General features: G+C 35.0%; 1 protein-coding gene across 6 annotated transcripts in view; it reads left to right on the forward strand.

Moving 5' to 3' along the window:
• LOC5578718 (homeobox protein abdominal-A homolog) overlaps positions 1-27340 on the forward strand; it is a 126068-nt gene that overhangs the window by 4704 nt on the left and 94024 nt on the right. For 5 of the 6 annotated variants that reach the window (XR_002498761.1, XM_021838496.1, XM_021838499.1 and 2 more), the window contains exon 4: positions 11809-11844. The exons of the other annotated variant lie outside the window; for it this stretch is intronic. Coding sequence is in view for 4 of the 5 variants with exons in the window: in XM_021838496.1 (XP_021694188.1) it covers positions 11809-11844 (36 nt within the window). In the remaining variant the exon portion in view is untranslated. The remainder of the gene's footprint in view (positions 1-11808; positions 11845-27340) is intronic. 6 annotated transcript variants of the gene reach the window in all.

The following is a 27340-nucleotide window of genomic DNA, read 5'->3' on the forward strand; positions in this document are numbered from 1 at the left end:
TAAGTAGATAGGATATTTCTGAACATGTTTCAATATATGATGATCAATCTCGCCTCAATATTTCTAAATTTTCAACACTCAAATGAATTCATTGAAATGGGAAGTCTTATGTAATGAAATATCCATGACATACTGATAGAGATTAATTAAATTTGACAATATATGAATTCTTTCACATCAAAACATACAGTCCAATTGATAATTTGGTAATGGGACATTTCGCAAAAAGACGCAAATTTCTCAAATAAACTTCGACGAAATTGTGAAAAATGTAACTATAACTACTGTTTTCATAGCTATCTCGATATTCAACTGAACCGCAGTTGCACTGAGTTTCTTATAATTCAGTAGCTTTCTGATTTGACTAACCGTTCAATATCGAATACTAGAGAGTGGCCTGTAGAACGAAATACTTCTCCACGAACCTTAATTCGACCATCTCTAAGGGGTTTATAAGACATGAGATAAGCTTAAAACTATGCCCTTCATGAACGGATTTACCTTCATTTTTCGTAGATTGCCCTAAGTCATGTTAAGATTTTCCATATTAAAAATAAAACGGACGTTCATGCATCTGGCGATATGTTTTATGCGTCGATCAAATAAACTTAAATTTTCAAAATTCATGGTATCAGGATAATTTTCAAAATTCATGAGTTCAGGGATGATAATGAGCACTCAAACCATCATATACAGGATGATTACTATTCTCTGTCAGTAAAGTCAATGATCGTAGAAAAAAAAAAAGATGCTCATATAAAGTATAATTTACAGTATGCATCCTGTTTTTTGTTTGTATCCATAACGATTGTCTTGACAATCATTTACCTTAGATGTTGTCACATGCTTTGTACCAAAGGTGTTACAGTAGACACGCATGTTTATCACAGATTTGTATTTTTAATCAAGCACGCGCTCAAAAACTTCTACTATTGAAACACATTCTTACGGACTAATTAGGGAGTAGCAAAAGACAAATTATGGTAAATTTTATTGAAAAACAGATTCCTTCTTGGATTAAAACATTTCTGGATAACCCGTGTACCAATTATAGTGGATGTCAAGGTGAAACAAAAATATATTATCTATATACCTTGCCGAGAAAAATGATGTTCAAAACTTGATAGACACAGGAAATTGAAATTCCTACAAGCATTCTTTTTCTATGATTGTTTATTCCACTGACAGTAAATAGTAACCACCCTGTAGAGATTCAAGGTTTGAAGACCGAGTTGTCATATTTTCATATAAAGCTGAGGTACTTCAATAGAGCTTTATGAAATTTTACTGTCTCCTTGAAACAAGACAATTTGTATAGAAAATAATGCTTTGATGGAATGGTCTTTGTCCGTTATTCTAATCCTAAGCATCCAAAAATTGGAATGAACTTCTATGGTAAAAATAATAATCAAACCGGTCAACTTTTGTGAAAAACACTATAATCTCAGATTCATCCCAGTTAACTCTCAATCTCTGACAAATCTGCAGGGTATACGATTTCTGGTTCTATCCTGTTAGGCCGAAGTCCATTAAGCCGAATGCTGCTAGGCCGAAAGGGTCATTAGGCCAAAAATGGCCGATAGTTCTAATATTGAAATAGATCGAATATGTTTTTAGTTATTGGGTCAGGATAATTTACATTATCGTAATCCGGGGTAACATTATTCATTTTTTTGGATATTTAATTGAAAATGCATGCATCGCAAGCTTCATATTTTTAAAACAAGTAATGACATCCAATGCTCGAGTCTATATACTGTATTGTGTTTTCTGAAAGCATGTTTGAAAAAATGTTTAAAGTTGACAGGGGTAACATTGATCACCAATAAAAACAACGTTTTGTAATATTGAAAATTTCATTACTTACTTAAATCATGGTCCCTGGCGCCGAATATGAAGACCAAACTCTTACAACTTATTTACTTGTTAAGTTATTTTAAAATCAAAAACAACTTAAAATGTGAAATACGCCTAAATGTAGGCTATTTACTAAGGTATTTCTGTATTCTTAATAGTAATTTGTGAATTATGCTTAACTGAACATATTTATGAATGTTTTGATAACGGAATCGTTTTAAACGACTTCGTTTTTAGTATTAACTGCATTTCTTCTGTGCATATCGTTTTCAGTACTCATGTGTGACATGATTCTTTGAGCGTGTATCCATAATCATAAAAATCATTGTTTCCCAAAGTTAAAAAAAAATTACGCATGAACACAACTCATTTTTTGCAAAGATCTTAATGTTTATTAGCTCATGAATAGAATGAAAGGAATTGCCATTCATGGATTAAAAATATTTCATCGATAAATTTTGAACTCAACTTTTTCCGTGGGGGGTCATTGCGATCAATGTTACCCCGGATTACGGTACTAGAAAAAACAGCATTTGTTTAAAACAAGAAATGTGTAACTAGAAAAAACAACATTTGTTTAAAACAAGGAAAAATGCGGATGAATGTGTTAGCCATTTGAAATAGTAGTAAGTATTTTCAACCTTAAACTGTCGAAGGTTATTTTGACCCAGGCCTGCTCAACCTTTTTGGCTCTATTTTGAGCTAAATGGTTGACGCGTTCATAATAATAGTCCGAACTGAGATTTTTATGCCTCAAATGAAAGCTTGGTATTATGTCTGATTGATTCATGTATAAATATTCAAATTTATATTAAACTCTTTACTAGCGATGCAGACAAAGGCAAAAATCTATCCGGCCCGCGGACCGAACTAATTTCTTAACTTAACTGCATCTGTAACGAAGAGTTTGATATAACATAGAATTTTGATACATGGAATAGTCAGGCCTGCTTTAGACCTAACGACATTCGGGCTAACCGCATTCGGCCTAACGGCCTGTTCCCGCAATTTAAGATAATAAATGTCATCTAGAAGCAACTTATGTTGTAGGAGAATAAGCGGCAAATGTTCGTTTGAAGACCATAAAATGGCAATGTTTTTAATTTATTCTCGGCTAGTTTTGAAGTTTTGTGTTAGAAGGATGTGCTACATTCATTCATGGTGATAAAAATCATATCGTATGTCAGAAAAGCGAGATAGAAAATTGGGTTGAAAACAAGGCTGGTAAAAAGGTGTCGGGGCGAAATGAACACTTGCATGAAATTAAATGATTCCGATATATTTAATGACTGTCAATCGTTCCGATATGCAAAAGGGCTCTTCCTCAATCATAATAGCTAAATAGAATTCTGGGTTCGTTACTTTGCTCGAAAAATAGATTTTTCCACGGCCTTGATTATATGCCAATTTGAAACTGAGAAAAACTTTGAGTCAAATTTTGAAGGACAATTGAAGGAAAAAGTAAACTTTTATACCGTCAAACAATTAAAATGCAATACAGATTTCATGCAGTGTATGAACTTTTGATGAAGTATGCATATTCTCAGATATTGAGGGGTATGTTCATTATGCCCCTAATTCCCCTATATTTGAAAAAAAAGAAGTCGATCTAGAAGTGGAAGTAGGCAATGATTAGATTTAAAATTCGAAACTCTAGAATTGTACTGTGAATTTAAGGGCTTATGGTTTTCATACAAAAGGACATATGTTGTTGATTTTATTATTTTGCATCTCATGAAATATTAAAATCGATTTGAAATTTCCTATTAGATGTAAAATATGTCTATGCGCTTGAAAGATGCTTATGATTGTTTTTAAACTATCTTTTATTACCTTACAGGGATCGAGAATTGGTTGAGAAGCCTCTGAGTTACTTGTAAAAGTCTTGAATCAGTTATAAACTTATTTTCTCACCAAAGATAAGAAAATATGAAAAAAATGGTTTTCCGTAACACAACTGACAATTAAATAATACCAACATCTTAGAAAAAACTGATATGGTATTAGGAGTTCTGACCCAGATTATCTATTTTCCAAGTATCTATTAAAACTTTTTGGAAATTGATTTCATCCTTATTTAACTGTTCGGTACATCATTCGCCGTAAATCTGATTGAAGCATCTCTGTTATTAAAAACATTCCGACAACTTGTGTCTTCATGATTCATATATGTAGGCTAAACATCAATTTTGTCATCAAAAATCATATCTCGCATTCAGTATCATAAGGACGTAACTACAAAGATCGTTTTCTCTTCGTCGATTTTCTCTTTAGCTAATTACTAGGTCGTTCAACTGTTTTCGACTGCTTTTTTCTATTCAGTAGAAAGAACTCATCGTCCTTCGTCATGTTATATTGTAAAATGTTACCAAAATCGATTGAACTTCTTATAATAATCGGAAGAGAAAATCAACGAAGAGAAATCGAACAATGCAGATACGCCTGTATGGTACTCAACTCGAGATATGAAGAAAAATCTGAGGATCGTATTGGGAATTAGTTTTGAGTTCACATAAAGTTACAACGACAGTTCTTTTTATGACCATGTGGGAGAACGCATTGACAAAATTTGTTAAGGTACCTGAGATTTTCTGTTTTCATCTGAAATTCCACTTGGGGCAGCGTATCCCTATACGAAAAAAATCAAACTTAAACCAAGTTTAATCCCCTAGATTGAATATTTTTGACGCACAAAAGCTAATCTGGAATTTATTCAAATGCGCATTGTATGAGTTTGACTTTGTTAAAATATATCATATGATTTATCGATACATTATACGCCAGATTTTGTCATTGATCATTTGATGATCATTTTCCAATTAAACACGTGCAAATTTCTCACAACTATTTTCATTAATTGAACGACATCTAATTACACCCGATTCTGTTTTTGCACGGCGGCTTTTTTTTGTATGGTAAATTTCAAAAACCGTGCAAAAAAAGTTACATCATTTCTCGACGTTTCATGCAAAAATAATGTTGTGGCGAAAAAAAACATGCATGGAAACTTATTTTTGCACGGCCGTGTAAAAAAAAAAATTGTGTCAAAGCAAAATCGGGTGTATTGTAAGGGATGAGCACAAATTTTGATTGATTTTTAAAACCATGATGGAACGTTTTGATTCGATATTTTTCAATATCGAAACCTTCCCAGGAGAAAAAAAGCGTATTTTTGACAAACCCTCTTCTTCTTCTTCTTTCTGACCAATTTCTGGTACCAAGCTTAAACACAGACGCCCAGGAAGGTCTCACTTCCCTTCCGAAGGAAGACGTGATCAAAAATTTTATAACGCAGAAAATCCCAAACGCGTCGACGGGAATTGATACCCGACCGACTGAGGTGAAAGGCAATTTGCCTACCACTATACCACCGACGCCTCTAACATACCCTCTCGATAATAACAACATTAAAGAAAAAAAAATTACATAGATCTCGTATTTGGCATACCGTTTGGTCTCAAATTCCGAACATACTTATACTTTTAATATGGAGGACTTGAGTTGTAAAAGAATTGATCGTACTGTGCAGAAATTTTAAAGATTTAATTGAAAAAATCACAGTTTAATGTCAAGTGTTCAAAATGTGAGACAAAACAGTATTCATAATTTCCGAACATGACTCGTATTACGAACAGTGGCAATTTAAAAGATAAGAATTGATATTTTAGCATCTTTTATGCGTAGAGGACTTGAATCATAGAAGAATTGATCATCTTGTGAAGAAATATAGGTGGATTTCTAGAAAAATCGCTATAAAAAGTCGATTGTTTAGAATATGACTCATGTTCGGAATTTGAATGAATTACTCAATACTATGTCAAAGTTACAACTTGACTTTAGTAGGTTTTAACAGAACCCACAGACAAATTTGATAGTTGTCTTTAAATGTTGCAAATAAATTGTTTGTTTAATTTAGAACTTCATATATTCCTTTACGATACCCATTGTATTGTAAAACTTGTGATTGCTTGTTACACTGCTTTATAAGTTTGGGCACTCTCTTGGTCCTAGCAAGGCAAAAGTGTTTTTCTGATTATGTTTTCATGTCTAAGGAGAACTTGTAATCCGTTTTTGCCCAACACCAGATTTTGTCAGCCACCTTTTTCGTTGAAAGTTTTGCTCATTTCAATATTTTTTTATCGGGCAAAAAATAAATAAAAAACAAATAGGTTTTCTAAAAAATACTGTACGGCATGTACTAAATAAGTATGAAGCAACTATTTCGACTCATCGCAAGCCATAAAGCATGCGTCGTGCTGCCGATTCAAGTTATAAAGACCATTAAGCTAAATCCAAGAATTTCAGACCGCGATTTGGCCAAAAATATGCAGTGCCGTGCAACAAACTCATTTGCAGTATAATGTAACGATTCAGTCAATACATTCCGTACGTTAAAGCCACTGATCTTTCCATATCTGCAGAAAACCAAATAGGGAAAAAAATAGCTCAATGTGGCATTATCAAGTGTTGATAAAATTTAGGGATTTTTTCCTGATGAATGATGAAATTAACCCTCAACTCACCTAATTGATATAAATTCACACCGATTGAGAGATTCTGAGCTATTGTTAAGCGTAAGCTAAAGGCGAATAGCAGGATCGTCAAAACATCGTGAAACTGCAAATTAAATGGAATGAACTTGAAAAAAAACGATGAATGAAAATATGTTGTGCCGGGTAATGAACCGTATTCTGGGAAAATCCCGATATTTCTTGGAAACAGGGATGAATTTATTTTTAATATTTTTCATATGCAGTTTACATGCAATGCGACATTTGAGCTTAAACTGTATTTATTTTTGTTAAATTATATCCAAATTATGCCAAACTGTAAATGTTCCTATTTTAAATAGGCTACAACTAATGCTATATGGTTTGAGATTGTCGGTAGACTAATCCGCATGGCAAATAAGATCATCAGCTCGTTGTGCGTGTGTATGGATGAACATAATATAAGTGAAACTACGAAAAAAATCAAGTGCTCTTTTTAAGAAGAACACTTTAAATTCGAAACTTATTGCTTTCTAAACTATTGAGACATCAAGTGGCCTAGTTCCTAGTTGAGTTCGTAATACGCTCAACTAGCATACAAAAGTCGTGGGTTGGATTTTCTGGTTAATTTCACTCATATTTTTTTAATTAAATAAAATTAAATTAAATTCTTATTTTATATTATTTGACGTTTATCTATCGGTAACCATTTCTGTCCATAGAAGCATTACTGTCCCATATCCCTTTTTGGACGAAGCAACACAATTGTGCTGGACATAATTTTTTCAAACGGCTCGTTCAGGACCGGTTTCAAATATATTTTTTTCTCGTCATCAGTAATCCATAGTAAATGAGTTGCATTAAAATCCCATGAAGAGTACAATCCATTCTGGAGCGATGTGTTAACGAGAAGAAAGAGAAATTTGATCATTAAGTTGAAAAATCGTCAGTCCCGAAAGGGATATGGACAAATTAGGCATTGAAAAAAGCGCACAAAGTAGTACACTTCTGCATGCCACACACTTAGATTTTTTTCACGAGCTCGGCTGTGCAAATCTCGGTTTCCCGATTTTAACTGAGACTCAGCTAACAAATGGTCCAGCTGCTTAGCAACGAAGCACGATTTACTGATGCTCGGCTTTTATTTGCTGAGATCCCAGGAAATTAGTTTGCCGACTACTCGGCTGTGCGGATCTCGGTTAAAATTAGTCGAGATTCGGCATTCTAAATTAAGTGTGCATATCATTTACAGGGCTGTTACAAAAATCTTAAAATCGTATCCGCGAAAATCGCGACTTCAGAAATTCGATCCGCGCCTAGGTACTTTAACCCGCGCCTCAAAAAAATCTGTTTCATTGACATATTTACTACTCATTATAAAAAATGCGTAAACAAGCACGTCGAAAACTAGTTTTTAATGGTAATAAGTGATTATTTTCGCCTTGAGGTATCTACAATTGAGCAAGACAAATTGGTATACGGATTTCTGTCAACACTAAGGGTAGTGAATTATGAAATATATTTGATTTACTTAAGTTGCTTCACTAGGCAGGAAAAAAGGTAAAAAGCGGAAAATATCTCATAATTCGAGTTTTTCATGGAGAAAGTCGTATTCAACAGTATCACTCGAAATTTTTTTGTCATCAACATTTCAATATATTTTTTTGAAAAATCATGCAATTTAATAAATGGTAGTGCAGAGAGGAGGCCTAGTTTGCAACTATACTTATCATAATTCGATGTGATCTTTGCATACAATAGGAGATGCAAAATGTAGTTATTAATGATAACTTAAAAACAACACACACAGTAGTTTTACATTGTCAATTAAAAGCATACAAAACCTTAAATTTCGATTTTTTGTCTCATAAGTTAGACACTATTTTAAGTGATGATGTTATCGCGAGCGAAAAGATTGCCATTAATAAGATTAGATCGCCAATACTGTATTTTTTATTTTTCATAAAACACATGGATAGGCAAACACCATTGGTTTGTAAACTACTCAGTTTAATTATGCGGAGCTTACTATTTTACACTGAAGTATTGAAAATGTATTGTACATACAGTTGTGTTCAGAATAATAGTATTGAAAGCCGATTTTCATACAAAATTCTCAACTTTGGCATGCTGTAACTTAGTTTTCCTATGAGCAAAATGCATGAAATTTTGACAGAGAACTCTAAATGTCTCTTCAATTTCATTATCCCAAAATTCGTCATAGTACTACACACTTAGAAAAACCTAATATTACGTACGTAACGTAAATTTGATGGTATTAAAACTTAAAAATACGGCATTCTTGTAAAATTACGTGCAATATGAGTGAAATTTTTTGTGATTCAAATAATTTTCAGTCCATTGTGACGGAAAATTACGTCATTTGTGACTTAGATTCACGTCATTTTACTTGCTTCAATATGTCGGGAACATATGACGTAAATTTCAAAGATTTTTTCTATGTGTCTGGTTGAAAATAATAGTAGTTTTAATTTCAGCTGCATTATGCTTTTTTTAATTTTTCTTCACACCTCGGTGTTCAACAGTTTTCTCTAAAGTTGCAAATTTATAAATGATCCATTTTTTATTACAAGGGCCCATTCACAAATTTAATAACGCTGAAGGGGGTGGGTGGGTGCCCTCGTGCTGTTACGGCTCATACAAAATTTGTAAAATATTCATACAAAAAGCGTTACGAGGGGGTGGGTGGGTGTCGAAAATGGCCATTTTCGGCGTTATGAAATTTGTGAATAAACCCCAAAATTGTTGCTGAACAAAAATTCACCAAGCAAAACTACTATTATTTTGAGCGATTTCACCAGGCGCTAACTTTTTAACCGGTTTGTTGTGGTGGTGATTCAATCGTTGCACTGGTTTTTAAAGCAGATCGTAAACGGTTTTATCAGCCAAAACTGCAAGAGGTTTTATTTAGTTATATTTACATCAAATATTACATAAATTATACATACAATTATTAGTGTTGCTTTCCATTAACTCCAAGTAATTTGTATCTTCTGGATTTACAATACTTATTTTTCACTGACAAAACTGCTAATTTGACTACGGAGCTATCTATTGCTTTAAACTTTTCTATCGATCTTAAGATTTTATATGGTAATCAACTATTACTGCAACGCCAACACTCAGCCAGAGTGTCCGCATATTACCCGTACAAACTTTGAATGCATGCTTTTATGTAATCAAGCTGAACAAATTTAGCATTCCTACACGGTTTAATATTTTGACATATTGTATCCATGATCAGTAATTTTGACACATTTCTGATTTCAAGTATTTTAAAGCCAAGCCAAATGTGCTGAGTGGTCTTAATGAGCGCCATTTTCTATGATTTTCAACGGAAGATAATTTTCCTTCAAACTCACAGGATTTGAACGGTATAATTTTCTATTTCCAGTTTATCTTAAGTCAAGAACCTATGTAACGCCGTCAATAGAATAGAATTTTAGATAAGTGTCATTAAGAATTTAGAGAGGAGCTAACTCTTGATTGACTAGCGACCATCGAGAAAAATGACTCCAAAAAAAATGAAAATGTTACTGCTTTTTATATTTGCCTGAACAGTAGTTTTGATATCAGTGACTATACTAACTGAACTTTACTGCTCTCAAGGAAAAGACTTGGATTTTCTGTTTTAAATAGAAATTTCCTAATTATGAAATTACGACTTTATGTATATAACTGCCACATGATTTGGGTAATCCGCGATTTTCGTGACAGAATTTTATCTACCCGCGATTTTCGCGTTTGGCTGGCCAAATCCGCTACAAATCCGCGAAAATCGCGAAATCCGCGAGAATCGCGAAATTCGCGCCTGTTGTAACAGCCCTGCATTTAGCACCTCCGCAAAGAAACATTTTGCTTCTATTGTTCAACAGAAAATATAAACTTGAACACAACTTATGTTTAACAATTGCCATTTGGATTGAAAGTAGATATAGACACTGTTATGTATTTATTTTTATTTTTTGGGGCTGCATCATGTTAGTTTTTACATGAGTTTACCGTAATCAGGGGTAACATTGATCATTTTTTTGAGATTTTTTTTATGTTTTCATTTCACAATACAAGTGATACAAGTTTATATTTTTAAAACAAGTACTGGCACCTACCTCTCTCAACTATATACTGTATTTTGTTTTTCGAAAGATTTAAACATGTTAAAATAAATGTTTAAAGAGGTTTTTTTATTCAGCTGATATGGGGTAACATTGATCACCCAAGTAAACAACGTCGGTAATATTAGAAATGTCGTTACTTACTAAAATCATGGCCCCTGAAGCCGAATATAAAGACCAAACTCTTACAAGCCATTTACTTTTTGAGTTATTTCAAAATTAAAAACACCTTCAACCGCCGGCGTATTCGGCAATTTCCTAAGAAAATTCTACATTCTTAATTGTTATTAGTCAATGGTGCCTAATTGAATGAACTTATAAAAGATTTGACAACGGAATCGTTTCCGGCGATGTCATATTTAGCAACAAGCGCATTTTTCTTGATCACAGACAGACACAGACAAGAATTTTCGGTAGTGTTAGTGAAAATGGTAGAAATCATTGTTTCAAAAAGTTGACAAATTTACGCATGAAGTAAACGCAATTTTGGCAAAAACCTTAATTTTCATTAGCTTATGAATATAAGAAAGGGAGGCACCATTCATGATTCGAAAATGTTTCATCAATAAATCTTTATTTGAACTTTTAACGAGATGAATCATTCCGATCAATGTTACCCCGCTGATCAATGTTACCCCGGATTACGGTACTATGGAACAGGTGTTGATTCAAAAATCTCTATGGGACAGTTATATTATGCAAGTTCTTCGACAATCTATTTAGTGTGTTTAAATTTGAATTGAGAGTCACAGAAAGCTTGCTTTTTTCACACTAGCTAATCGGCCACTTACATTCAATTGCATAATTCTGATGTTGTTCTCAAGTTCCATTCCTAAAATTTATTATGTGCAGTATAAGAACATAAAATATGCATTGTCGTCTGACTGGAACGACTTCCAACTACACAGTAAGCTCGCACTGTAAATCCCCTTTAACGTTATTCGTAGTTCGCTGTTGCGGCCAATTCTCACGCATCAGCTGGTTCTCATTGCGAGCTGTACTTCTAAACTATTTCCAGTGTGTTCACCTTTTTTTCCGTTGGGTGGTCGCTAGACATATTTCTGCCATAATGGAAGAATGGCTTGTTACGGGGTGGTCAAGACGAGCTTTATGATAGCATGTTATGAATTTTAAATCGCTGTACTAGGTTTATGAGTTGAGCAATGTGAATGTATTTAGTGTTTATTTTGCTATGAAGCTTAGTTTTATGGTAGTTCTAATAATAGTTTATCGTGATATCGATGTATACGTGACACTTAATAATCAATTTCACTCTCTTCTTTCCACATGCATTTCTCCTGTCATCGATCGCAACGCACTCACAGCATCTCAATCCGCGCTACAGAAATTCGCCAGCACAGGTTAGTGTTACCACTTGCTATAAATTCTTTGATTTTTCAACAATCGATATTCCACTTCTAACTCTATAAAACTTCAATACTGGTGTAAGGTATTCTAACATTCTTCCTTGTCTCGATTTGAAATTTTAAACTTAATTGACGCTGATCTCCGCACAAAATGGTGGATTTTCACTCTCGGCAGCAGGAACCCCCGGGCGATGGGCAATGTTTGGAGCAATAAATTATGCGCATTTCTAATTTTTCCATATCGCCACCGTCAAAAGACCCCGAAGGGTGAGGGCGGCAAACCACCCCCTGATGTCTGTAGATGTCGAAGCATCGTTTCCATTCCTGGATGGGGTGATAACGACTGCAAAGTGAGAGCTTCGCATTCACTGCTAAGCGCAGGGGTGGCTACATTATCATATTGTGAATTTGCTTCGAGAGGGATGTGTTGAATATTACATGCGCTCTCGGTACCTTGGAACATGTTTTATTCCATCCACGTATCCAAACGATTCACCCCGTGGGCATGTGTAGCAGCAGTGGTCCCCTTCCAAGACGGTTCCAAAAATGGTTGGCCAAACTCGCCGGGAAGATGCCACTGCCGCCGCTGGAAGATTGAAAGTTAAGCTTAATTTATTCAAATTTATTTCCTAAATTTTGCCTCACTGCAAACGGTGCGATGGAATAGAATTTTAATTCCCATATTTATGGAGATTTTGATTTCATTATTGGTAGTGTTCTGCTCGGTTTAAAGCCAAAGGATTCTCAATACGCGCGAAACCTATCTACCTAAGTACGGAAGACAATCGAGGGGTTCTGAATTAAGGGAAATTAAACATTGTTCAAGCTTTGTTTCCCAATTGGGAAGGCCAGATATACAGTCACTGACAAAATGAAGTTCTCACTTGATTGCTGTCATGCAAACTGGCGAAAATCTAATGTCAAAACTAGATTTTTTTAGGTAAATTAGGACCAAAAATCCTACTGAAGCTTCACAAATAAGAATTGTTTACTGTGTACATACATTTTAATGAAAGAATTTTCTTATTTTAAATGTGATTTACGTTGTTTCGCCCTTTACTTTGGCACTCACTGTAGTCATTTCTATAAATTTCGTTAATTCTCGATACCTACATAATCGTAGTCTAGTCCCATTCCCCGCAAGCATGGCCTTCCGAGAACAAAGAAACCTTTCAGAACGAGAGCGAAGGCGCAGAGAAAACGACTCCATGGGGAAAGGTTACCATGGAAACGTGGAAATGAGAAAATCGCCCCTATAAAAATCTTTGCTCGGAAATAAAACAAACGCCATCTGAGATCGGAATGGAGCGAGGGGATGGGCGCAACTTTTTTTTGTTCTTTTCGTTAGACAAGATAAGCATGATGATGGTTGGCTTTTACCACTCTCTTGATTCTTGATTGCTTGCGGATCCTTTCCGTGACCATTCCATCGGGAGACTCCCCACTTCTGAAGGGACCAACTCGTATTCAAATGAGTGGCCTTGACTGTATCAAATGGCTAACCGCGTTACGATTCCGCCATATATTTTTCATTCCTCGCAAATGTGGTCGTTTGAAATGACTGTCTATATAGGCACTCCATAAAAATGATCGTAACACACCATCTGGAATCAGAGCGCAATCCCCCAAAGGATACCTTCTTCAACTAACCTGAGTCCCACCCTGCTCAAACAGAAACCAACACCAACGACTCCGAGTTTTATGTATAATTATCATAATTTTAAGTTATTTTGCTGACATTGAATTGCTCCCCCGAGCTATACGTTGTCGATGGGTAAAAGTTATAAAAAAAAACCGATGCTCGCTCTCATATACCCATATTGCCCCTATCATCTATCAATGGCTAATGATCGCCGGTCGGGTGTCTCGGGTAGGTAGTCGGCAAACCGAGAGCCGTTCGGAGGCGCGGCGTAAACGAAACGGCAATATTTATCATTTTAATTAGTCGTAGAAATGTTTTATACAAGCACATAAAAGTAGACCATTTTATTGAACGATAAAAATTCAATGGGAGCGGAAAAATTCGTACGCGAAGGTGCCATTTGGCGCGTGCATGTGTGTGAATATGATTATTGAAGCTTTTGGACGGTTCTTTTGAGCAATGTATTAATTCACCAAAATATGTTTATTTTTCATACAATAACTTGACACCTAACAGAAATTATGAAGATTTGATGTCTTGGCGGCGCCAAATCTGTGGTATGTCAGTGAGAAATACCTTCATGAATACCCGCAATGAGTCGAATGTTGATTTCTCGCTGAAATTTTCTAAAGGACCTATGCTGCTCATAACTGCAAAACAGTCACATTCGACAATTTTGACAAATTGGAGTTAATACCATGGAGAGTCATCGAATGACAAATACTTTCGATCAACTTAATCATCAATCAGTCAATCAATCAGTAAGTTGATCGAAAGTATGTGCCATTAACTCCAATTTTTCAAAAATGTCGAATGTGATTGTTTTGCAGTTATGGGCAGTATGAAACAATGTGAGATTTTCTCCTCTGTCGTTTTTTTATAACAGTATCACTATCGATCGAAAAACAATGTCCTTTGTTAGCGTTCCATGCAAAAAAGTTAATGCATCTCAGAGAAATTATTCAAAGAAAGCCTCTCATTATTAGATAGATCATTTTGAAAACTTACGCGAGATTTGCTCAACTGCAAGGTGCTAATACAGAAATAAACACGCACGACACCTAATTTGAAATTCTTTTGTCTGCCGATGAAGCTGGTTATGGGCCCATCCATTCAATGGCCGACCGATGGGCAATAACAATTATCGTGACGATAGTTGCGCTACTGCACATGGATTCTGTCGGCGTGTGAGTGGCTATAATTGTCGTTCGTGAAAGGGCAAGATCATCTATCCCGTTCTCGAAAATATTTAATTCCGCTCAAATTCCTCACTCGACGCGTTAGATGTTTGTGTAAAATCACGAGCGCCTGAATGATGTAACAAAATTGCTAAATTACCTCGTTTCGAACGATGAACATTTGCATGATTGTTCTGGGCGCACTGAAGCGCAGCGAACTTCGAGCCATGGCTGCGAGCAAGAGAACGAATGTAGATGGGTTATGTTTCAAATCATGACTCTTTCTCCATTGACTTAGTGGCTCAAGGAGTACGGAAATTGTGTTTGCAAAATAGAGTTTCATTCTTCACTGTTTCTGCTTTCACTGTAATGTTATATTTGTTACAGTTTGTTTTGAATTCGATAGTCGTTTATACAACACGCTGGAAATGTTTCCCAAATAATAATTATTTTGTCTTATGTAAAATCATCGACTAGCAATCTCTCTTGATTACAATTAGCATTAAGCAATTCGCAAAAATTCGTATGTGGTTCAGTCCTAGACCATTCTATATGGGTTGCCCCCTTCCCGTCCGTTACCAAAGCCAGAGATTTGGGATCAACCCCTGGCTCTTAGATAAGATTGACGCATCCTCCAACAGTCGAGAGCTGTCCTGGCCACGTCCTTGTGGATGCTAGCGAAAGGAAAGGAGTGGCTAATTGAACGCCTTCTTAAGAAAAATGCAGAGAAATCTACGTCCTCTCGTAGGTGTTACGGCCATACGATACGTTTGGTAGACGTTCTGGCAAGCATGTGGATAAATTGGCTGAAGACCGAAACAAACACACCTCTGCAATCCACAGTTCGTCTCTCAATGAGCTGCACATAGAGATGTACTTGCTACCGCAAAGCATTGATTTCCCTTTCTTCATGTCGCCAAGCATACGTAACGTGAAAACACACTACACCAACGAGTCAAAATTTCTGGTAGCGAACGAAAAAAAACACTCCGGTGACGCAAAACACGAATCCGCTTGCTTGAATTTGACAAAGCGCACTGCCCAACAAAACATTGAAACAAAGAAAAGAAAAAACCACACTTCCACTCCGGTGACGCGGAATATGAATCTGCTTGCTTGGACTTCGTAAAGCGCATTGCTCAACAAAACGGAAAAAAGAAAGCAAAAAACACACTTCCACTCCGGCGACGCGATACACGAATCCGCTTGCGTTTGCAAAGTCCACGCACTGCTCAAAAATACGTCAAAATAAAGAAAAAAAAAACAAACTTCTACTCCGGAGACGCGAAACAAAAGAAACACACACACTTCCAATCAGGCGACGCGAAACACGAATCCGCTTGCATGGACTTCGCAATGCACACTCGACTAGTAACATCTCTTGATTGCTCATATATTCTAAGCAGCACTTTTCGAAATATTTATATGTATGAGTTATTCTTCTGGTGGGTTGAATGGACTAATGGATTTGTGTACAGTTTATTCCGTGAAATTTTTGAAATACTACATGGATAACGTAAGAAACCCTGCAAATATATTTTCAAGCTTTCATTTAAGCACATTGCCATTAACTTTTACTCACAAACAGGTAGTGTTACTTCCTGAGCTAATAGATTCAACCGAAATGTGCGATTTCCGATAACGTAGCAAATGTCGTAGTATGACAATAGTAGTTTATAGATCAAGTTGCAGAATGATGGTTTTTACGACGAGTGCTGTTAAAATCGATTTCTGCAACAAGTTACGTACAACATTTTTTGCCATTTCGTAGAAGACCACTTAAGGGTATCAGAAATTATGTCGGAATGCATTATTTTACAATTTTTGAAAAATGTTGTGTCATGATTCATTACGCAACTCGAAACAGTTGCGTTTTCTTATTACGCACCTGTTTTTAGTTGTAATTGAGTAATGAATCATTACAGCACTGGTTTCAGTTGCGTAATGACTATTCCCGCACTGCATACTTCAGTGCAGGAAAGTAGGCCGTTTCATTACATTGCCATTGAATAAGCTAAGATAGTATTTTAATAATTTGTGTCGTTTATGCCCAAATTTAAATAGAAAAAAAATCACGATTTTTGAAAAGAAAATTTATTGAGTTATACTGAAAGTATTGGGAAATTCAAAATAGGAATGGTTCATCGTGGAAAACGGTCTAACAATAGCGATATTTTAAAACTTTCGGCGCTTATTTCTCAGAAACATTTCTATACAAAATTATACTTTCTTCGGTGAAGTTGTGCAAGAGGGAAATGTCCACTATGTTACACATTGATTAGTTGGGAATTTCTCCGCGTAATGGCGCCAGCTGAAAAAAAATAAAAATTCTGATTCCCCTAAGCGTCAATGACGTTCTGTAACAAGACCTGAGGATGGTTCCAAATTCTGATGGTTCGGAATATGACATGATAACTGGTTTAGCGACAAAATGTCGAAAGACAAAACGTCGAAACCCAAAACGTCGAATCCCAAAACGTCGAAGGGACAAAACGTCGAAAGCAGTCATTTTTCTAGCGATTGTTATTGGCAAGCGTTTCTAAGGAAAAAATGGTTGCGATGCGAACGGCGCGGCCTGAGAAAGCAAGACTTTACAATTTTCATCAAAGTAATTGTGGGACATATTTTTCAGAAAAATGTCATTTTTGGCGAGAAATGAAGCAGTGAAGCACTTTGAGATGGAAACTGAAATGGAGGCCCGAGATGATGTTCGATAATGAAGTTATGTTCAAGGAGGTAAGGTGACATTCTTATGGCTAAACTTAATTGCTGAAGTGATGAGAAGGCAATTACACAAGACAAAACAAGCCTGTTGATGAATAAGACCGATTGCAGATGAAAAAAAAGGTTAGCTTTCTTTCGCCGCACCTTATGACTCGCTCTTTTTTTCAACAAATCAGTAACATTAATTTCATCAAATTGACTGGATTTTCAACATTTAGTGATTTCTTTATTCTTCAAAAAATTACTCATTCTTTTGTCGGATAAGTACAATTGAATCGATTTATCAAAACAATTCTGACAAGACTTGGCTATTTATTTGTTTACTTTCCTTTCTAAGACCAGCTATATATTATGGTATCCCGTAGATATCTTTGGAAAACAATGTATTTGCACTGATCCAATTTTTCCGGGGAATTTATATTCCCTATATAAAATTTCTTTTGACGACATTTTGTTTTAGTCAATATATAAAAAAAAATGAAATGTGGGCTATACAACACCAAGAGCTTCTCTTAATAAATCATACAAATCGGTTGAGGTGTCTTCATGAAATCTTCAAAAATAAATATGATTACTTTTTACTATTTTTCCATAACAGACTTCCATCAAATTATAGTTTCGAAAAGTGAATAACTGAACTGGAAAAAAATCTGTAGCCTGAGATTTCGGAAAATTTCGAAGAATCTCCGGATCCAGATCATCAATAAACAAAATCGAGTACAAAAGTTTTTTGAGAAATTGTGAAAAAATGATACAAAAAAATAAAAAATCGTTTTTTAGATATTATAAAAAAAAAAACGATTTAGATTTTTTGTTGTAGTAAAAAAAATGGTCCTGCTAGTGGAGGAGTTAATCGAAAAAGTCGACGTTTAGTCAGACATTCGGGTACTTTTGTTCTTTTCGACGTTGTGGCATTCAACGTTTTCGCATTCGACGTTTTGTCCTTTCGACGTTTTGTTCCTTCGACGTTTTGTCCTTCCGACATTTTAGCATTCGACATTTTGGCATTCGACGTTTTGTATTTCGACGTTTTGTCCTTTCGACGTTTTGTCCCTTCGACGTTTTGTCCTTTCGACATTTTGGCATTCGACGTTTTGGCATTCGACATTTTGTCTTTCGACGTTTTGTCACTCAACCATGATAACTACATGATTGCTTAGTTCAACACTTCACAACAAGGAGGCGCTAGTGAGCTACACATATTTTAAAATCACATATCTCACGTTGCAGAACAGCTAGAAATTCGTTGTGTTCGGCAAAGTTGTTCGTTAGGTTTAGGCCTATGAGCTGTAGCGGACTTTGGGGCAAGTGTGCCATAGGGGCAAGTGTGCCACCCCTGCTTTTTATAAAAACTACAATCTATATTTTCTCTTTGAGCTGAACAATATGTTTCCTTATAGTTCACAATACAATGATCAAAATATGATGACTTAAGCAAAGACAACCACATTTGAGTGGATTTTTATAAGGTTTCATTGTTTCTAAATAGCATGGTGAAAGATAAATTATTAATAGATTTTTATAACGTACTGTACATCGTGAAACTAATCAAATGTGTAACTTATTGTGGTATTTGACCGAAAAAAGTATTTAGTTTTACATACGAAATCTAGTTTGGTTGAAATGCATACTTATTGGGGCAAGTGTGCCACCTATTTGGTAAACAAAAAATATTGGAGTGATATTCATAAAAATATAAACATCATCCACAAAATCATAATAATAAACCAAAATGAGACACCAGTAGTAGTTTCTGAAGTATAGTAGGGGAACAACTGACATTTTTGCCCCCTAAAGCGATTTTTTCTCAAAATATTCAATAATAACATGTTTTTCGGCTTTTTGAGTACCGTTTTACATATCTACATCAATATTTTACCGTTATTTAGTGCTGATCTAGTTTAATATTATACATATTCGCCGTATTATAGGGGAAATACATATATTGTATTGAATCGAGACAAAAATAACCATATTAGTTATTCGAATTGAGTAATAGGGAGTTACGCATGGTTTGACCCTTGTTATAAAGCCTCCCCTTATTACGGTAAATTTAAAATATTTTTTTTTTAAATTATCGATTAGCGTCAGCCTTGTAAGTAATATTAATAGGAAAAAAAGAAAATTTCATTACAAGTAGAATTACATGCGATGTTTCTTCGGTGGCCGTCTTGCCCCATATGGGTGGCATACTTGCCCCATAGTGTCGAAAAATAGGTTATTTTGGATGATATTTGAGAAACTCCAAAACTAATACTTTTTGAAATTATTATTTTTTGAATGTCACAGTGGTTATGAAAAGATGTGAAACTAACCTCATGAGGCTAAATTGGTGGATTTTATAAGCTTTAGGCAACGTTAGAGAACAATTTGCTTAAGGTGGCACACTTGCCCCAAATTCCGCTATGCTTGGTTAGTTTGATATACTATCGCTAGGAGGCGCCAGTGAGCATTGAAAAATTAAAATTTTAAATAATGGTTGATATACCTCTGTAGTGTTCGGTAAAATTGTACGTTAGATCATCGGATTTACTGTATGTCTAACATGTTAGATATTTTGATATGTCTAACATGTTAAATATTTTGACCAAATACCATTTGTCCGAATATCGTGAGGCTGAAAGGGTCATTAGGCCGAAAGGGTCATTAAGCCGAAAATGACCGATCGTAAGGCCGAATTCAGTTTTAGAGCCAATGGGTAACTAACGAAGGTAGGTCAGGATGATTTGCATTATCTAGAAGCTGCCGAATGAATTTATAGGCCGAATGGGGTGTTATATGCAAGCTCATGATAATTTGAATTATTAAGAAGCCCATAATAGCCGCTGTGAAATACAACTAGAAATAACAGAATTTGTGTGAAAGAAGGAAAACCACAGCATGAATGTTTAAGTAATTTAAGTAATTTAAGTAGTAGTAAACAGTATAATGTAGTTTCAGCCTAATGACCCTTTCGGCCTAGAGGTCTCCAGCCTAACGGCTTTCAGCCTAACTACCGGTTTAACACGACTACCGATTAAACATTAATCATTGAAAACAAACAAAACACGTACATGTATTAAAAAAATATTGCGTATACATGTACTAATAATGTTGCTTAGAACAAGTTGAATTCGAAAAGAGTGGCTCCATGATAATCAGCTCAAAAAACTTGGCGATAGCTCTTATAAGAGATTTCTTCACCACCGCTTAGGCCTTAAACCTAGTGTAACCACATGGGTAAACGTGGTTTACGGCTTAAGCAAATGTGAAGAAATCGGCCCTTAATGAGGTATTTCCGCAACAGTTTTGTGTAAAACCACAACATAGTCTATATCGATGAGTGGAATTCAAATTAAGAGTACATATTAGAGCATTATTTTCATCTTTTCAATATACCTTCTACATACAAACTCGATCAACGTCGTGCTTGTTCTTATAGAGGATGGGAGATTTTTTCATGGAATGTCTAGTAAAGCGTGACATGGTTTGTGCATGGCCCCCAAAAGTTCTGGCTCGTGAGAAAAACGATTGAGAATATCTATAGAGAAAATCCTTGGAAGCTAATTGTAATAATTGCCACAAGAATTTTCTTTTATCGTAATAAAAACAAATAAATCAATCCTCTATGACATTTCTGAATGATTCAATGGATGGTTTCTAAAAAAAATCTACGGAAGTAATTCTTGAGAAGTTTCTGTAACATTCGGAATTATCAGAAGATTATTGAAGAATCTTTGGATGAAGCAATGGATTTATCTAATACCAGTCGCATAGTGTTATACACATTGCGAATGAGATGGTGCTAGCGATTTCTGCGCCTGAGATCACTCTTGATAAAATTAATGAAAGCATTGCTGAACTTCTTGACGATTTGCAGAGCAGCTGCTTTAGAACTCTCACAGCACTCGCTCTAGAAATTCTCGGCTGATTCAGGATTGGCGTAGACATTTCTTTAAGTAGTTAATTAATGAAAAATGTTTTGATCGAACCCCTACTGATATTTTGTGGGATCATTTATAAAAAAATTTTAGATTATGACGATTTTCTGAAAGATATTTTTGCAGAATTGTTGAAGAAATTCCAGCAAAATATTTGATGAAGATTCTGCACAAAGACTTGGTCTCTATTTTAATATAAGTTTCAAAAAGTCTCTATTTTTAATGGAAAGTCTTTAAAGTATCTATTCGACAGTATATTTTCTCCTGGCCTCTACAGAATATTTTTCCCTAGATCTGGTCGCATTGAATTCTGATGCTAATTTGTACAGGATCCAAAGAAACCTTCTGAGACTATAATGTGATCAAACAGGCTGATCACATTATAGTCTCAGAAGGTTTCTTTGGATCCTGTACAAATTTTTGGATCCTGTACAAGAATTTTGTCTCAGATTCCCCGAGAAAAAGTTTCAGGAATTATCGTAGAGATATTTTTTCACGAATCTTTCTACCGAATTCTCCAGCTGTTACTCTAGGAAATCTTCCAAAGAGTTCTACAGAATTTCTTCCGAGAAACTCCACAAAGGTTTATTTCAGAGTGTTTGAAAAAAGCTAGTTTTTTTTTTTTTCAAGAAACCCTACAAGAACTTCTCCGCCTGTTCAAGTGAATTTCTTCAAGAATTTCTAAACATTTCATGCCAGAAATCCAAAATTCCTTGAAGGGTTCTTCGAACAAATCTGTTTTGATTTTTCTAGAATTTTTTCCAGCATTTCATCGAAGTATTACCTCTACAGTTTCACCGAACATTTCTCAAAAAAATCCTATGCTATCAAATGTTTATTATTAAGTTTTCATATAAGTGTATGCTACAGCAATTTTTCCAATAATTCCTACGATCATTCCTATATAGATTTCTATTGAGATTCTCTTCAATGTTTTGCAAGAAATCTATTTAGAAAACCCTGCAGAATACTATCTAGATATCAATTTTTTTTGTTTTATTTTTGGATTATCGTCGCAAATTGTTAAAGAAATCTTATAAAAATTCGATGGATAAAAAACGGGATAAAATCTTTGAGCAGTTAGTACTTTCTTGATTTATTTTTATTTTTTATTTGGAAGGATTAAGGTGATTTCTGGAATAATATTTGGTAGAATTCCATTTTCTACGAACCTCCTTGGGAAAATCCAGGTTGAATTCTTGAGGTATCGTAAGCAAAATATTTTGAGAAATCCCCTATGGAAATTCGTGGAGAAATTCTTTGGGAAATAATCACTAAAAATTTCCGGAGTAACATCTGAACATTTGGGCAAATGCCAAAATAATATTCTGATGGAATTCTTAGAGAAAATCATGAAAAACACATGCAGTAATACTTGTCATATTGTATTGCCATAAAGAATTGAAAAAAAGGGTTAGATCTTAGAGAAATGTCCACTCTTATGCTATTAAGAATCAAACTCTTATCTCCTGGCTTCTATTAGGTTTCGTTTTTTCATGATTCCTGCTTGGTCTCTTTTCGGTCTGTTTTTAACTCTTTTTAGTTTTGGTTTGGACCAATTGCCAGGTCACTAATTTACTATTTTGAGGCACTCAGTCGCTAACAGCTCTGTAGAGACGAAAAGCATTCCTAGTCTTGTGGTAACGACTGGCAGGAAAATGAAGGAATAAGAAGCAAAATGGTGTCAGCGACAAAAAACTCTATTTTGAAGTTTTTTCCAGCAAATTTTCACTCTATACAAATTATATGGGAGTCAATAAAAAAACAAGCCAGTCTTCTAGAATTTTTTTTATTTTTCTGGTGAGCTGAAAAATCAACTAAAAATATCGTTAGAACGCTTGGAAATAGCAGAATTCCCTTAACTCAACTCAACCGACCGACGAAACCGACCAAAATTCACTTACACCCCTTTGCGTTTGAGCCCCTCAAATAAAGTAACTTTCAATTTCCAGTTATGTTTTGAAATATTTCTTAGCTTCAGTGTGCCCAAAACATTTGCCAACGTTTGTCCTACCCATGGTTTCGAACGTGGACGCGTCTCTGTATTAGGGTGATAATAAAATGAGATGTGGCGATTGAAATGTATCGAGGTATAGGTCAAAAGTGATTGATAATTTGAGTTCGCTTGATTGTTCGGTGTAGTATTCCAAAGAAACATGTCTTGTAGCTGACAAAAATCCAAACAATTGATCAGTGAAGTTTTACTTCAATCGGAGGAATAAAATCTTTTAAAGAAAATAAACCATTTTTGATTGGATAATCGATAATTGATTTGAAACAGATAAAACTCTGTAACGTAATGCTCAAATTCAATTTTTGAATTTGCGCTTTACTGACAGTTGCTGATATGCCATTTATTGAAAATTATAGCATCTATTGAAATTCAACTGAAAACCTCTAAGAAACTTTCTGTTTTGTCATGTTGGTTTCACTTAACAGAACTCAAACTGCAAATATGGTGCAAAATTACAACATAGTAGTAGCAATGAAGTAGTTGAAATTTGTTGTGAACTCTTATTTTACCTTACGATATCAAAATTTTCTTGAAAATGCCAATTCTAAATTTTCCATGAGAATAATGAATAAGTAGTCTTTTTATGTCAATTCCTCGAAATACGACGGAAAAGCTGCCCTTGTATTCTCCTTTGTTTAAGCATTTCTCGTTGAACCGTACATAGGTGTTTATGTTACAATTTAAGATTTTCTCCTCTCTCGTTCTCTTTTGATTATAATAGTGCAATACTAAAGCATTTGAGAAAATGTTCACCATAAATCGAAAAATATCTCAACAGAAAAGGTTAATGTGGCTCAGTTATTGATTAAAAAACAAAGGGATTCTCTCAATGTAAGATAGCTCCTTTTGAAAAGTTACGCGAGATTTGCTCAACTACAGTCGTCTTTTCACATCTCGTTATTGAAGGGACCATCGAGATAGGGAGAGATCGAGACATAGAACCAGTGCTGGGAATGGTAATAGTAGTAGGCTTCAATTTCGCGAAAACCACGTGGCTCTTCCCATTAGTTCAAAAAGGTGGTAGGTCATTTGGCATAAAGTCGTTTGGCATAAAGCCGTTTGGCATAACGTCGTTTGGCATAATGGTCATTTGGCATAATGGTCGTTTGGCATAATAGTCGTTTGGCATAATGAGTCTGAAACCAAGATTTTTTTTTAAGATGACGTTCGTTTTTACGTTTCTATTGAATCTGTCTGATGATATAAGGCTTGTTTTGGAGTCAATTCAGAGGCGTCGCGTCCACATGTGCAACATGTGCACTGCACAGGTGGCAAATCGTTCATCATAACAACCTACAATTTCTACTATTATTGAAGTACGATTCTTTAATTCTCTCAATAAAATTTAGCCTATTTCAATTATCTTTATCATTGATCATCGCAATTTTTACCTTTCAAAATATTTGTTGTTATATTTTTGATATTCAAATTAAAAGCAAAAGCTGTTTGGTGCGGCGCGAGATCTGTGCTCTAATTTTCCCTACGCGCTCAGTGCTTTGCATGCTACGCAACACTTTGTTCCACGCTACACGTTGCTGCTGTGACGATGAAACCCAACGTGTGCACTCTCATCGGGAGACGCATTGCCTTTCGTCGTACACATAATTCTGTATATGTGGTAGAATGTTTTTTGCACTAAAAATGCCAGTGTGTAAGTAGCCAAAGCGTCAACTCTGGCCGGTGCACAGTTTTGCTACATCAATCTGTGCGAGCGTGCGATGGGGAGACAAGAGACAAATCAATCCACGAGAGAGATCCATTTTGCTTGCTCTCTTTTTTCCTTCGCGCTTTCAACATCACCACGCTTGTGGTGTGGAGTACTGGCGTGATTTTTTTAGACGGCTGACGGTAAGAAGTTTCTGTAAGTTTGAGACTCAGGGCCCGCGCGTTTGTTTTTGGTTAAGAACCTCGCTTCCAGCATACAGTATTAGCGCGGTGGTACTTGTGATGGTCAATCAGAAGACAATCAGAAAATAAATTCAAAAGCAGTCGTGCCCTCCGTACCGTCATCGTCATTATAACGCTTGTGGTGTGGTTTAAAAGCGAGCAATTTTCTTGATGCGTGCACCAAGTACACGAAACGAACGATCTTGTATTAATTCTATATAAAAATATGTGGGTTATGATCACTAACTCTATATTGCAATATTAGTTAGAATCCAGTGCTTTATAAATCGAAACTGATGACCCGCCTAATTTGAATTATTTTTATATGCAATTTTACAATTTCCCCATAATAATGACTAATCGTTAAAATTGAAAAAGTGAAAAAATAAAACTAAACAACCCGATTAGCATCTGCAATCATAAATGTTTTTAATCAACTGAGAGACTAGAAAAAAAATATATTTGAAAACGAAGGTTAGTAAAGATTGATTAAACATTTTATTACCTTAGAAAAAAAAAATGGTTTGAATCCAAGGTATTAGGTACACCTTGGCAATGACATATGTAAAATGACACTAATGTTGTTTCCGTTTTTAGGAACTGGGTTGGTTATCAACACATATATAAACCAAAGTCAAGCAAATTGTAGTTCGGTCGAACTTGAATCGGGTTGGGGTTGAAACTGTGGTTCAGAACAGGTTGCGCCAGTTCCAACCTAGGTTCAAAAACGAATTCGAATTCGAGTGCACAGGTTGATAATTAGGCCACGCGACGCCTCTGAGTCAATTGATACAAAATGACATTTTATTCAACAATCAGATGATTTTGAATAAATTAAAACATATTAGGAAATTTAATACCAAAAGCATTTTATTATCAATCAAAAAATTACCCTTCTTCCAAATATTAATTCTTCTTTTGTGTTTCGCTATTGGAATAAATTTTTGCACTGAAGATTTTGATATATTTAGCACAAATTTACCCTTCTTTCAAACGTTCTATTTTTTTTTCTAAATATGATATAATCATAACTATATGTATAAAAACTGTTGATTTAAAATTTAAATAAATTTCACCTTCTTTTGTACAAAAGCTGTTCTTTTGAGCTATTTTTTCATTTATATATTTTTTTTGTTTCCAACTGACAAAAGGGCAGCTATAAACTTGATCTGCACAAGTTATCAGCGAAAAGAGAAATCGTTTCCCCGAATATCCCGTTTCCTAGATTAGCCCATTCCCCTAAAAGTTTTTAGCACTCATAATTGAAGTAACTTTATACATTTCAGGTTAGTGAACAAACTTGCCATCTAATATGCACCTTTCTTTATTTAATTGGCGGTTGTTTCGAGTTTTAACGTCCTCAGAATTTTTGCCAAGATGCCGAGAATGACAGAATACCTCCTTCTTTTGATTGCTTTTCGTTCTTTCTCTTTCACTATCTAGCCACTGAAGACTATTATAGCACCTTTTTAAGCTGCATCATTTTTCGGTGAAACGGGTCATTCAGGGAAATGGAATTCGGCAAAAACGGGGAACTGGCATTCAAGGTACTGACATTCGGAGAAACGACATTCGGGGGAAAGAAGCGCAATCTTTTTGATGATTCTGAACGCATTTTTTAAGTCTTTTCGTTTTATTCTGCCGCAAAAATATTTTGCGTCCAATATTCTATTAGCTCAATAAGTTTTGCCTTCTTTTCAAAAAGGCTGTTCTTTCTATTTATTCTGTTTTGAATTTTATTATTAAGTAAATCTAAATGCTAACCATTTTTATATTTTGCTGTAATATCAATCTTGCACTACGTGCTGTTAGAATGATAATTACTTTAGAACCTGCCAATTTTCTACATAACTTTTTTGCAAATGAATGATCTCCTTTCGAGATATATTGGAAAATATTTCATTTCAATCACAATTTCTTCATTCTTTCGACAATAGACGGTGTTTTTGATGTACACTTACAAAATTAAAAATTATATTGAATCGTGAAAAGTTTAGCCACAATTATATTCTTTCAAAAATGTGTTGTTCATTTGAGTTATGATGTGAGAAGATTTTTTCGCGTTAGAGCCTTAAACAATTCAAACGAAACATAATCTGCTCTCGTATTTCGGCTATTTTTGCAT

Source organism: Aedes aegypti, chromosome 1, assembly GCF_002204515.2.
Source record: "Aedes aegypti strain LVP_AGWG chromosome 1, AaegL5.0 Primary Assembly, whole genome shotgun sequence".
Taxonomy (NCBI): domain Eukaryota; kingdom Metazoa; phylum Arthropoda; class Insecta; order Diptera; family Culicidae; genus Aedes; species Aedes aegypti.